General features: G+C 44.6%; 1 protein-coding gene across 1 annotated transcript in view; it reads left to right on the forward strand.

Annotated features, from left to right (window-relative positions):
- The window catches only part of TMC5 (transmembrane channel like 5), an 83,659-nt gene that overhangs the window by 36,051 nt on the left and 34,192 nt on the right, over positions 1 to 13,416 (forward strand). The window contains exons 4-8 of the mRNA XM_069570218.1: positions 36 to 125; positions 5,227 to 5,326; positions 7,915 to 8,002; positions 8,764 to 9,012; positions 11,124 to 11,275. Coding sequence (XP_069426319.1) covers positions 36 to 125; positions 5,227 to 5,326; positions 7,915 to 8,002; positions 8,764 to 9,012; positions 11,124 to 11,275 — 679 coding nt within the window. The remainder of the gene's footprint in view (positions 1 to 35; positions 126 to 5,226; positions 5,327 to 7,914; positions 8,003 to 8,763; positions 9,013 to 11,123; positions 11,276 to 13,416) is intronic.

Raw genomic sequence — 13,416 nt, forward strand, 5'->3', positions numbered from 1 at the left:
AGTGTGGAATTAATTGTCTTGTCTCTTCATTCCAGTGAATCCTGCTTATGTGGGTGATGAAGGTCCCGGCCCAGCTTATGGAGACCCACCCTTGTCTGGACATAATTGGCTCACTTCACCCCAAGGTAAGGCTTCAGTGGACAGTGACCAAAAGCATCCGTCCTGCAGAAGGAGCTTGTTCAAGGCAGTGCAGACATTGCCACTGCCTCTTGGCTTCTGGTGTAGTAACTGATGCAGAACTTCCTTAATTTATCACAATAGGTTTTATTCTAAACATGCAGAGTCTTTCTCCTTTGGATATCAAGGTGTCTTCACTAGGGCTCTTGTGGCTGCAAATGACAGAAACCCAGGCCCAGGCTTGTGCTGTGGGAAGGATGTGGGTAAACAAAGAACAGAAGGTAGAATTACCTTCCAGCACTTTAGTACAGAGCCTGGCATGGCACATAGTAGGTGCTCAGAGGTATTTGTTGGATGAGTTACAGGAACCAGGGCCTCTGGGTCTGAAGTCAGGAGCTCAGGGCCACCTGGACTCTCTTTCTCTCCATCTGTTTCACAGACAGCTTCTCTTTAAGCTTCACCTCATTCATCTCAACTAGTCAGGCCTTCTCTGCAGGCCAGGGAGCTTGAGAGCAGACACACACAGAGCTCAGGAATCTCAGGGGAGATCTTCCTTTCTTTCTAGGCCTGTCGGTCATTACTGAGGAACCTTTCTCCACCCCCGTTTGGGACACATGCCTACACATGAACAAGTCATTTTTACATAGGAAAGAAAGCGGAGTCACATGTCCATCCCATGGCTAATACATGTATTGGTGAGGTGGCATTGCCTTGATCAAAATTTTTCTGAATAATCATAGAATTATTATGATAGTGGAAGATAGGGGCAATCAGCTCAAAGAAGGCTTTGAAATCAGTTAGGAAGCTCTGTAAGGATCGCTGTGTGCTGTGAGGAAGGTCTGATCAGAGACAGAGGCCGAGGAAATGAAAAAGCATCAGAGGAGAGAGGCCAGGGAATGCTGGAAGCTAGAGGCAAACCTGTGAATACTAAGGAATAAATTGAAGACATCCTCTGTGTAACAACATATATTTTGGGGCCCCGTGACTTGAAACCATCTCTCACCTTCTGACACCCGACCCTGTAGCATCACTCTTTACGAGCCTTCTTAAAGAGGCCTGTATCTTTCAAGAGGTTGGTGTTGCCACTTGGCAGAGAAAACCGTGGGGATATAAACAATCATGCTCTCTGTCTGTCTTCCACAAGAGCAGGGAATGGCTTTAACTACTGGGGAAAAGAAATGCCTTCAAACCTCTTAAGATGATCTGTGGCCAATATGAAGATTAGGGCCTCTAGGTGGATGAGGAGTTCCCAGAAGGCAGAGAGAAGTAAAGAAATAGAGGACCCAGAGATGAACCTGGCTTTCTCTACCATTTCGCTTTACTAGTTCTGATTCTCAAATCATTTACAATTAATTGATGGACGGTCTACTGATAGAGTGTCACTTTGGTGGATCATGCTAGCAGCTAGGAAGTGCCTGGCGCATAGTAGGTACTCACAAATATTCTTTTATGAATGAAGGACATGGTGAATGATACATCAGCATCTGGTTACAGGAAAGGACCAGGGTGATGTAATTAAGGCACCGTGCTTTGGGACCAGACAGACTTCGGTTTGATTCTGAGCTCTTCTACTTGCTGGTTTTGTGGCCTTAAGCAAATTACCTTTTGGGGCCTCAGTTTTCTTAGTTACAAAATGGGGTTTATTACAGTGCTTACTTCATAGGGTGATTGTGAAAATCAAACAATATATTCTATTTAAAGTAGTTGGCCTGCAGGTATTGTTACTGATAGTTATCATTTATTGTTTCTTACAGGGAACTTTTTTTCCCAGCTGCGCTGGGCGTTTGTTGCCGTGTGCAAGCTTTCTCTACTTGCGGCCAGGGGGCCCAGCTCTCTAGTTCTGGTGCACAGGCTTAGTTGCTCCACGGCATGTGGGATCTTCCTGGACTAGGGATTGAACCCATGTCTTCTGCATTAGCAGGCAGATTCCCAATCCTAGTAATTACCGTTGGTGTGGGGAGAAGGAAAGAGTTCTATTGTTAGTCGAGTCCTGGCATTTAATGAGAGTATGATTAGGAGGGAGTTTAGGTCATTCCTCTGCACCTCAGTTTCTCCAACTCCTGAATAAACAGCAGGGCCAAGGTGATTTCCAGATCAGGTCTGCTGGATAGGGACTGTGTCCAGGTGCCGAGCACTGACAGAGGACAGTGGTTTAGCAATAAAGGGAGTTATTTTCCTCCTGTGACAAGAACTATGCCAGGAACGAGTCCAGAGTTTTCACGGCACCTCTGCCCATGACAGTCTCAAGGCCCGAGGCTCCTTCTGAAGCACCTTTTACCATCACCCTTGGCTGGTGAACGTTTTACCGTCTTGTTTTCCAAATGGCTGTATCTGGTCAAGAAGAAGGTGAAATGGTGAAATGTCAAAGGTTAAATCAGGCAAACGTTCACCCATTAAAGAGCATTAATGGAAGCCACAATCTTGTTGGCTAGAATGGGGTCACATATCCATCCTAGGCTGCAAAAGGAGCCACCCTTTGCCACGAAGAAAGCTGGGAGAGTTGTAACTGAGCGCAGTGGCTGTATAGGAAAGGAGGCATCTGCTGATGTGAGAGAAAGAGAGAATGGGTGTGGGAAGCAGACAGACAGCAGTGGGACCACCCAGGCAGTCAGGAGAGAGCAGCTGTTTCACTGTAAACCCATCTGGATTTATATAGGCACATAAAACCAAAAATAAAACATAAGTCTTGGACCAGAGGCACCAGTTAAAGAGAAGACCTTGCCCTTTGACTATGAGTCATCTAAAAGAATCTCTGCCTTCTGTTTCTAGAATCCTATTGCTTTAATAAAGAATTCTGTTTCTGGCCTTTTACCTAGCTACTGGGACAGAATTTGCACAGGAAAACAACTCCTCTTCTCAGGGATCCCCCTCTGGTGTAGATGTGGGGAACTGTACTGTGATTTGTCGGGGACTGGTTTTGTCCATCTCATCCTGGCATTAAAAACTCTGAATGGGGCAGCTCTCTGTGATTGTCATCACTTTTCTGGGTGGTTCCCAACAATGCCAGAATGACTGCTATATGAGGTCTTGGAAAGCTCACCTTGGTGGGACCTAAGGCTTGGGGGAACGAGAGATGCTTTCTGGTGGTCAAGTAAATGAAATCATTGTCGAGGTTGAGCATGTCCCTTCTGGGGTCCAAAGCCGTCCATCTTCAAGTCTGATTGTTCCAGAAAAGACACCAGTGAACTCAAACTCCATCCTGGTCTCCTCCATTTCTGACAGCGATGTAACAGACTCTCAGATTTTCAGCAATCGGAATGACAAAAAGGGCAAGCAGTTATTACGATTTGCAACACCTTTGAAGGAATCGTTTGCTCAGACCCTTCATCACTCAGAAAACACAGGCTTAGACACCCCTCATACTTCACACGAGAACATCCAAGGTGAGACCCTGGGGCAGAGGAGTTAGGATGGGAACAGCCCCTTCTGAGTTGCCCACAGGGCTGTGGTTTTAAAACACCGGATAGGATGAAGGCTTGGTAGATGACCTGAGGATGCTTGGGACTCGGAAGGGGTCACTTTGAGAGGATCTGACACCTAAGAAGAAGCTCATTTCACGTGTCCAGTGTTCTGCCTTTTTGTTATCCATTGAATTTAGTTTTATTTGCCTGCCACTCTCTGCATGTGTGATACAGGCACACCTGTCATTTCCATTTGCTGAGAGACTGAGGCTCAAGGAAGTTAAATGACATAGCAGATCTGGGATCAAATGCAGGTCTGCCTGATTCCCAAGCCTGACACCTTAACCTCTGCCCCGAACTGCTTTGCATCCAATCCCTAGGTTCTAGTATCATGGGATGCCTCTATTTGTCAAGTCCTCCGTGAAACCAGGTCGTAGCTGAGACCCTCCTTTGCCTCACAGCTCCTGACATCAAACACTGGTTTCTGAGATGTTGTTTCTCTTTCATCCCATAATGCTCCAGGCATGAAGTCCAACCATTCTCAGTGACTTCTAAAAGAGGAGGGAAAAAAAAAATCTATTCACACCAAAGCATTTTATGAGTTTAGCTCCTTTGTTGAAAGATGGGGCATCTCTTGTCACGTTGCTGTCTCCCCGAATTTCTGGACTTTTTTCCTCCTTCACCTTTATTCCTCAGTCTGTCCCCACTTCCCTCTCAGGAGATGCTCAGATTCCTCATGTTCAGCCAAGTGATTTGGAGGCCCTCTTCTGGGAATTCTCCCTCCGCCTCAGCTGTGTCATTGAGAGGAGGAGGGGTTCCATGCAGCTCAACAACAGGGCCAGGAGCCAGCCGCTCCTGCCATGGGCCTGGTGGCCCCCGCTTCTTCCCCATTATGGATAGGGCCACAGTGCCATGCAGACAAAACCCACCCAGAGGGAGAAGGCACTGCCTTTTCCTTGTTTTTTGAGTCTTGCTTTTTTGAGAAGGAAGAAACCTTTTTCATGCAACCCCTTAGCAGACCACCTCTCACGTTCGCCAATGTGTCACATGCCTGGAGCTAAACAGGTCACCTGCTGGGGGCTGGGGCCATCGGGATAGGCCCAGACTCACAGGGACCTGCCTGCTGGAGATGGGCCCTGGAGATGGACCCCACCCTGCAGAAGCCCAGGACCAAGAGAGAGAGGCGGGTAGATGCCTAAACTGAATTGGGATCCTATCAAAAAGGAGAGATGACTGTGGGGTAGGTGATCACAGCATCTGCCACGTGGACCCAAAGTGTGGATCTGAGTTCTCCGGAGAAGGGAGGAGGACATTCCAGGGTGGAAGAGCAGAAGACAACAGTCAAGAAAAGTAAAGAAGATGCTTGGGCCTGGAGCTCAGGGGGGCGAGAGAAAGCCATGCAGGAAATTACAGAGAGAAAAGAGCCAGGCTGACCACACGTTCTGGCTTTGCTGAATGTGCTGTGTCATAGGAAAAAGGAAAACACGGAGTTGGAATTGCACACAAACTGTCACGTGCTTTGGCTTTGAGATGTCCCACGTGTAGGCACCATCTTCCTGTTTTTATTTGTGACTTTTCAGCTCACTGAGTCAGCATATTCTTTCCTGTGCACTCATAAAACCATACTCTAGATCTTCAGCACCATATTTTCAAATGCTATTCTGTTAAAATAAAAAAAAATTAATCTCCATTTTTTTTTTTCCTACAGGGCAAAAGTTAATTGAGTCTCTGATACCCATGACATCTAGAGACAGAATTAAAGCCATTAGGAATCAGCCAAGGACCATGGAAGAAAAAAGGAACCTTAGGTATGAACCAAATGTTTTTTTCCTTGCACAGATCTCATGGAAACCTTAGTCTTCCACCTTTGTCTCATGTCCGAAAGGTAAGAAATGAACTCAAGGGAAGAGGCAATCTTCCTACTGAAGAATTCCACGTAATGTGTGTTGGTTACCTGGACTGTGGGCTGTGCTTAGTGACCTGCTTCTAGAGAGTGGAGGACGGAAAGAGGGGGACATCGCTTTCTGGGCTGAAGTCTGGCTAATCCTACCTGGGCCAGATGCTCAAGGTTAACATCCCTGGAGATAGGTCATGTGATCAGAGAGTCACCTCTGTGTGTGTGCGTGCATGCGTGCTTAGTCATGTCTGACTCTTTGTGACCCCATGGACTGTAGCCCACCAGGTTCCTCTGTCCATGAAATTCTCCAGGCAAGAATATTGGAATGGGTTGCCATTTCCTTCTCCAGAGGATCTTTCCAACTCAGGGACTGAACCTGTGTGTCTTGCGTCCCCTGAATTGGCAGGCATGTTCTTAACCAGCTGAGCCACCTGGGAAGCCCCCCACTGCCATGTACTCTCTCCTAAAACCCACAACCCTAGTCCAACCAGAGGAAAAAAGCAGAGAAACCCTAATCAAGGGACAGTCTTCATATTATCTGAGCAGTATTCTTCAGAACTGTCAAGATCATCAAAAAGAAGGAAAGTATGATACACAGTCAGACTGGAGAGTTCTAAAGATACATGAGTACTAATGTGATGTGGTGTCCTGGATGGGTCCCGGGATAGAAAATGAACATCTATGGAAAAACTAGTCAAGGCAGAATAGTCTGGAGTTTAGGTAAAGGTTACACACCGATGTTGGTTCCTTAGTTGCAACTAACCTACCTTGGAAATGTAAGATGTTAGCAGAGGAAATGGTGCGTAGGAGATGGGGATTTTCTGTGTTGTTTTTGTAACTTCTCTGTAAATTTTAAACTCCTCTTAGAAAAAAGGTGTGTGTAAGGGAAGATTTCCCTGGTGAGCCAGGGGTTAGGACTTGGCACTTTCACTGCTGTGACCTGGGTTCAGTGCCTGGGAGGGGAAGTAAGATCCTGCAAACCATGCTGTGCCAGGCAGGGGCGGGGCTGGGGGTTGAGGGTACACAGAACTAAATCAAACAAAACCGCAGAAGCTTTCAAAAGCAAGAGTGAGGCCTGTTTAAGTCTTGAGCCCTTCTTACATTTATCACTCCTCAGCATTTTTCTTTTTGCAATTTGTTCAGAGTTGACAGGGCTTCCCAGGTAGCACAGTAGTAAAGAATTCGCCTGCCAGTTCAGGAGACACAAGAGACAAAGTTTCATTGCCTGGATCGGGAAGATCCTTTGGAGAAGGAAATGGCAACCCATTCCAGTATTCTTGCCTGGAAAATTTCATGGATAGAGGAGCCTGGCGGGCTACAGTCCATGGGGTCACAAAGATTGGACATGATTGAACACAAGCACAAGGGGCTGGTAGTAGAGTAGATGCAATTGCTAATAAATAATTGTATATATGTAAATAAATGATGCAATTGTTCTGAGGTTCAGAGTCTGGCAGGGAAAGTAGATTGGTCAACAAGTAACTTATAAGTGATAGAAAGAATATCAGGCCAAATCAAGGGAGAAGGAGACTGCAGGGGGAGGATTAGATGATAACAGGACTAGAGATAACGGTCCACATGGGCAAAGTAGGGGATGTCTGTGAACTGAGCTTTGGAAGATGGTGTTGTGGGGGTGGGCCTTTGGCTGGGCCAAAGGGAAGAGCCCAGAGCAAAGGAGATGTGATGAGTTCATGGAAAAGTAAAGAGAACAACTGCAGCTGGATCTTCTTGAAAACACTCTTACGTTTCAAACTCTGCTTGGCTCTGTCTGTCACACAGTGAGGGCCTTGTGATGACCCCAAGAGACTTCACAGCAGGATTTTCAATCTGACATTTGAGTTGGGATTATTCTATGTTTGAGGGGCTGTCCTGTTCACTGTAGGGTATATAGCAGCATCCCTGGTCTCTAGATGTCAGCGGCACTCCCAACCCCCAGTCTGACAACCAAAAAATGTCACCAGACATACCCAAACATCCCTTGAAGCCAAAAATCTTCCTGATTGAGAACCACTGTCTTATAAGACCCCAGCCACATACTCACGGTTATCACTCACATTCTCCACCCTTCCCCTGCTCATTCCTGCATCCTGGCCTCCTTGGGGCTTTGAATTGGCTGTTTCCTGTGCTCAGACAGTCCCTTATCCACAGACTAACCCCCTCTTCGCCTTCCAGACTTTGTGCAAATAAGGCGCTATTCAAATTGAAACAGGGTCTTCAACCCAGCATTTCCCACCTCCTTACTCTGCTCTGTTTTCCCCTTCTCTTTCCCATAGTACCACTCACCTTCTCTTATCTTATATTGTTTACCTACTTTATGATTACATTTCTTATTTATTTTCTTTCTCTCCCCACTAAGGTGTCTGCTCCATGAGATGGGGAGATCTGTCTGTGTCTCACCACCTGGGACTATGCCTGGCACGTGGCAGGCACTCAAGAAATGTCCAAGGGATAAATGCATTACCGCACTGGTGTCTCACTTTCTTATGCCCTTTCCCACAGGAAAATGGTTGACAAAGAGAAAAGTAAGCAGTCCCGTCGTATCCTGGAGCTCAACTGCTGTGCTCAGTGCCTGAACTCCATTTCACTGGTAAGTCGGTCTTTACTGAGGTCAGTAAATGGGCACAGAGTAGGGTGAAACCAGGGAGCAGGGAGAGTGGGGATGACAGAGGGCTCACAGGAAGGAAAAACCAAAATTCAGGGCTGTTTCCTTGAAAGAATATAGAAATTGGGTCAGTTTATGTGTGGGGAAAACGTGGGCATAGGAAAGTCTAAGGAGCTGCAGAGTTATTTAGTTATTTGGGCAACCTAGCTCCTGTGAGTGTCACCTTCAACAGCAAACCTAGGAAGGTAATAAATATAGTGATACCGACCTGGGTTCTTGGCCTTTCTTGATCAATAGAAATTGATAAGAGGCCAGACAAGAAATTCAGGCAAGTCTTTACTAAGGCGCCTGCAAAAACAAGTAGCAGGTTCTCTTGCTTGCTCCCCAAGTAGGGGCAGGCTGGTTCCTAATATGGGCTGAGAGTAGGGGTGTGTCCAGGGGAGGGGCAGTGATGGTGATGCCATCCAACCATCCCATCCTGTCACCCCCTTCTCCTCCTGCCCTCAGTCTTTCCCAGCATCAGAATCTTTTCCAATGAGTCAGCTCTTTGCATCAGGTGGTCAAAGTACTGGAGCTTCAGCATCAGCATCTGTCCTTCCAATGAATATTCAGGGTTGATTTCCTTTAGGATAGACTGGCTTGATGTCCAAGGGACTTAGAAGCGGTGGCCTGTTGCTATTGTCAGGCCTGCTCAATAGATATTTGTTGAGGGGCCATCTAGCCCTGTGCTTTGTGTCTATGCCCAGGCATACCGAAGGTTCAAGAACAACCTGTCGGAACTGCTCAGTTCCATCAGCCTGTGGCAGAAGACGCTCAAGGTCATCGGAGGCAAGTTCGGCACCAGCGTCCTCTCCTATTTCAACTTTCTGAAGTGGCTTTTGAAGTTCAACATCTTCTCGTTCATTGTGACCTTCAGTTTCATCATAATCCCTCAGCTAACTGTGATGGAGAAGAACCGCCTCCAATTCACTGGACTGGAATTTTTAACTGGGGCGGTAAGTGTTCCCCCTACACCTGGAGTTCATACTTGGAAACCCAGGACGTTCCTGCTGGCACCCTTCCAGGCTTCTCATTTGTCTGAGAGTCAACCGCGAAAGTGGGTGTTTAAAACGCTTTCTCTTTTTCTCCAAAGTGACACACACACAATTTCGGGAGAATTTCTGTCTCCAGAGGTGACCATGTTAACAGTTTCTGTTGTCCAGAATCCTCTTCTCTGCACACCTTTGGGCATGTTATGCACAGATATACACTTCTTTTTTTTCCAAACAAAAGATGAATTATTCATATAGACGTCCTGTGACTTGCTTCCTTTCACCATCTTATATTGGTGTTCATAGATCTACCTTTTCTCTTTTTTTAATTTTCTTTCTACAAAATACAGTGCTTCTTTTAAAAAATTTCCTAGTATAGAAGAGAACAAATTAAGAAAAAGTCTATTGTGTCTTGCTTGCTCTTTTTTCTTTGTCTTCCTTGCTCTTTTTCCTACCTCTCTAGTTTGGAGTGTATCTTTATCCACCATTTTTCTTCCTATACAGTCATAGATACATAGATACACAAGTCAATAATACTAAAATATTTTTTTAAATCAAAAGAGGGTGAGATAATACAAGTCTTGCTTTGCAACTTTTTTGCTTTACTGTGTATGTTGAGCATGGATACACATCCATGTTATTCTCTTTATTAACAACCACAGTGTATCTTACCAAGCTCTCTATTGGAGCACATAGCTCCCACCCTGTGAATTTACTTTCTAGAAGAGGTTTCTGCCACTGAGATCCTATGGATAGATAAGAGCCAAATCTGGCTCACTGTCTGTTTCTACACAGCCTGCAAAATAAGATTGGTTTCCACATTTTTAAATGGTTGGAAAAAAATAAAAAGGATAATATTTTTAATTGGAATATAATTGCTTTACAATGTGTTAGTTTCTGCTGTACAATGAATCAGTTATATGTATACATATATCCCCTCCCCTGTGGACTTCCCTCTCACCCCACTGCCATCCTTCTCATCTAGGTCATCACAGAGCACTGAGCTGAGTTCCCTGTGCTATAGAGCAGGTCCCCATTGGCGATCTGTTTTATATGTCGTACTGTATCCATGTCAATTGTACTCTCCCAATTCATCTCACCTTCCTCTCCTCTACCCTCATGTCCACATGTCTGTTCTGTATATCTGCCTGTGTATTCCTGCACTGCTAACAAGTTCATCTGTACCATTTTTTCTAGATCCCACATATACGCGTTAATATACAATATTTGCTTTTCTCTTTCTGACTTACTTCACTCTGTATGACAGACTATATCGATCCACATCTGTACAAATGACCCAATTTTGTTCCTTTTTCTGGCTGAGTAATATTCCATTGTGTATATGTGCCATGTCTTTATCATTCATCTGTTGATGGACATTTGGGTTATTTCCATGTTCTGGTTATTGTAAACAGTGCTGCAATGAACAATGAGTATATGTATCTTTTTGAATTATGGTTTTCTCAGGGTATATGCCCGGTAGTGGGATTGCTGGGTAATATGGTAGTTCTGTTTTTAGTTCTTTAAGGAAATAAGGGGCCTGTATAAATTAGAGGAACAAATTAGAGAGACCCGGAGGAAACAATCAGACAGTTGTGGAAGGTAGAACATTGGATTGTACATGTAATTGCTGAATTGTTTCCTCCCGGTCTCTCTAATTTGTTCCTCTGATTTACACAGGTGCCTTATTTCCTATAAGTTGAAGTTTAGACCTAAAGACTTGGTTTCTTTCATTTTAAACATCATACCATAATACTTAATAGATGACAGAGGCACGTAACAGCTGGCTGTCCTGCTTTTAGCCATGCTTGGCGTGGTCACTGGCTCCAGGTGGTGATTACTGGGCCCCTCCATTGTAAAATTGCGTTGCTTTGCAGTTCCTTTCCACCTCTAAGAGCCTTGTGATAAGACGTCTAGGTTCTCACTGGCCTTGTTTGCCTCTTTCCTGGCAGACAAAATATCTAAACTGACCAATGCAGGCTTCTTATATACGGAAAAAGGAAACTCTGCCGCCCATAGTCATTCACTGTTTTCTTGAGAGATCCACCTGACCTGGGATCTATTGTCCTTTTCAGGGTTATTTTACTAACACAGTGATGTACTATGGCTTTTACACCAATTCTACGATCCGGCATGGCAGCAGCGGGGCTTCGTACAACATGCAGCTGGCCTACATCTTCACAATCGGAGGGTGTTTGGTCATCTGCTTTTTTAGTTTGCTCTTCAGGTATGGAATGTTTCATTTTCTGATTCTAAGCTCTTTATAGTTTTAGGAATCTTAGAGACTCAAAAGTTACTGGGAGAACAGTTTCTCTGCAATTTCAACTTTCTACTCCTGTCTGATCCTTTCTTGTCCTAGAACATAGGACATTTGGACAGAGGAAGAGAAATTTTCATGGGCTTTTAGAGAAATTGGTCGGTCTGAAAATAAGGATGCAGTGACTCAGGTAGTTTTGATGAATGGTTGTAAATTGACAGTTGTCAAATGTCCAATCTGTTAAACCTGTTAGTTTACTAGGTCTTTCTAATAAAGTACCACAGACTGGGGGGGGGCTTAATCAACAACATTTTTTTTTTCTCAAATTCGGGATGCTAGAAATTCAAGTTCAAGATGTTTCAGCAGGGTTGGTTTCTCATGAGGCTTCTCTCACCAGCTTGCTGACAGCCACCTTCCCCCTCTATCCTCATATGATCTACACTCCATGTATATCTGAGTCCTAATATCCCCTTCTTATAACGACACCAGCCATGTTGGATTGGGCCCACTGAAATGATCTTGCTTTACTTTAACTACCTCTGTACAGATCCTATCTCAAAACCCAGTCTATTTCTGAGGTACTAAGGGTTGTGCGTATGTGTGTGTTAGTCTCTCGGTCATGTCTGACTCTTTGCGACCCCATGGACTTTAGCCCTCAGGCTCCTCTGTCCATTAGATTCTCCAGCCAAGAATACTGGAGTGGGTAGCCATTCCCTTCTCCAGGGGATCTTCACAACCCAAGGATCAAACCCGGGTCTCTTGCATTGTAGTCATAGGACTTCAAAATATTAATTTTTAAGGAGTACAGTTCAGTCCATAACAACCTCACTGCCAGCATGATAATCCAAAATAAAACAAGATTTTGTTTTGTCCTATTGAACTAGGAAATGTTTCCGGTTCTTAAGCTGTTATTACTTGTTGGTGGCAAACTTTACAAAGGTAGTGTCCATTTTGCTCAGAATTTTTTCACATGCCAGGTTTAGTGCTTCCTGGACCCAACTTCAATGAATCCTAGACATCTCCATGATAATTACAGCTGCCTTTACTGAGTGCTTACTGTGCTAAGGGCTACACTGACTCTTGCTGTGGGCTGAATAATGCTCCCTCTTCAAAGAAGTCCATGACCTAATCCCCAGAAACTGTGACTATGGTACCTTATCTGGCAAAAAAAAATTTTCCAAAAGTGATTAAGTTAAATATCTTAAAATGGGCCAGTGCAATCACAAGGGTCCTTTAAAGAGGGAAGCAGGAGAGTCAAAGTCAGGGAAAGAGCAGAAGGTGCTACTCTTCTGGCTTTGAAGATGAAGGAGCTACAAGCCAGGGAATGCAGGCAGCATCTAGAAGCTGGAAAAGGCAGGGAAACAGATTCTCCTCCAAAGTCTCCAGAAGGAACACAACTCTGCCAGTACCTTGATTGTTGACCCATTTTCTGATTTCTGACCTCTAGTAAGAAATTGAAGAAAGTGGAGAAAACCGCTAGACCATTCAGGTATGACCTAAATCAAATCCCTTATGACTATACAGTGGAAGTGAGAAATAGATTTAAGGGACTATATCTGATAGAGTGCCTGATGAACTATGGATGGAGGTTCGTGACATTGTACAGGAGACAGAAATCAAGACCATCCCCAAGAAAAAGAAATGCAAAAAAGCAAAATGGCTGTCAGAGGAGGCCTTACAAATAGCTGTGAAAAGAAGGGAAATGAAAAGCAAAGGAGAAAAGGAAAGATATACCCATTTGAATGCAGAGTTCCAAAGAATAGCAAGGAGAGATAAGAAAGCCTTCCTCAGCAATCAATGCAAAGAAACAGAGGAAAACAATAGAACGGGAAAGACTAGAGATCTCTTCAAAAGAAAATTAGAGATACCAAGGGAACATTTCATGCAAGGATGGGCTTGATAAAGGACAGAAATTGTAGGGACCTAACAGAAGCAGAAGATATTACGAAGAGGTGGCAAGAATACACAGAAGAACTGTACAAAAAAGATCTTCATGACCCAGATAATCACAATGGTGTGATCACTCACCTAGAGCCAGACATCCTGGAATGTGAAGTCAAGTGGGCCTTAGGAAGCATTACTACAAACAAAGCTAGTAGAGGTGATGGCAT

Source organism: Ovis canadensis, chromosome 24 (genome assembly GCF_042477335.2).
Source record: "Ovis canadensis isolate MfBH-ARS-UI-01 breed Bighorn chromosome 24, ARS-UI_OviCan_v2, whole genome shotgun sequence".
Taxonomy (NCBI): domain Eukaryota; kingdom Metazoa; phylum Chordata; class Mammalia; order Artiodactyla; family Bovidae; genus Ovis; species Ovis canadensis.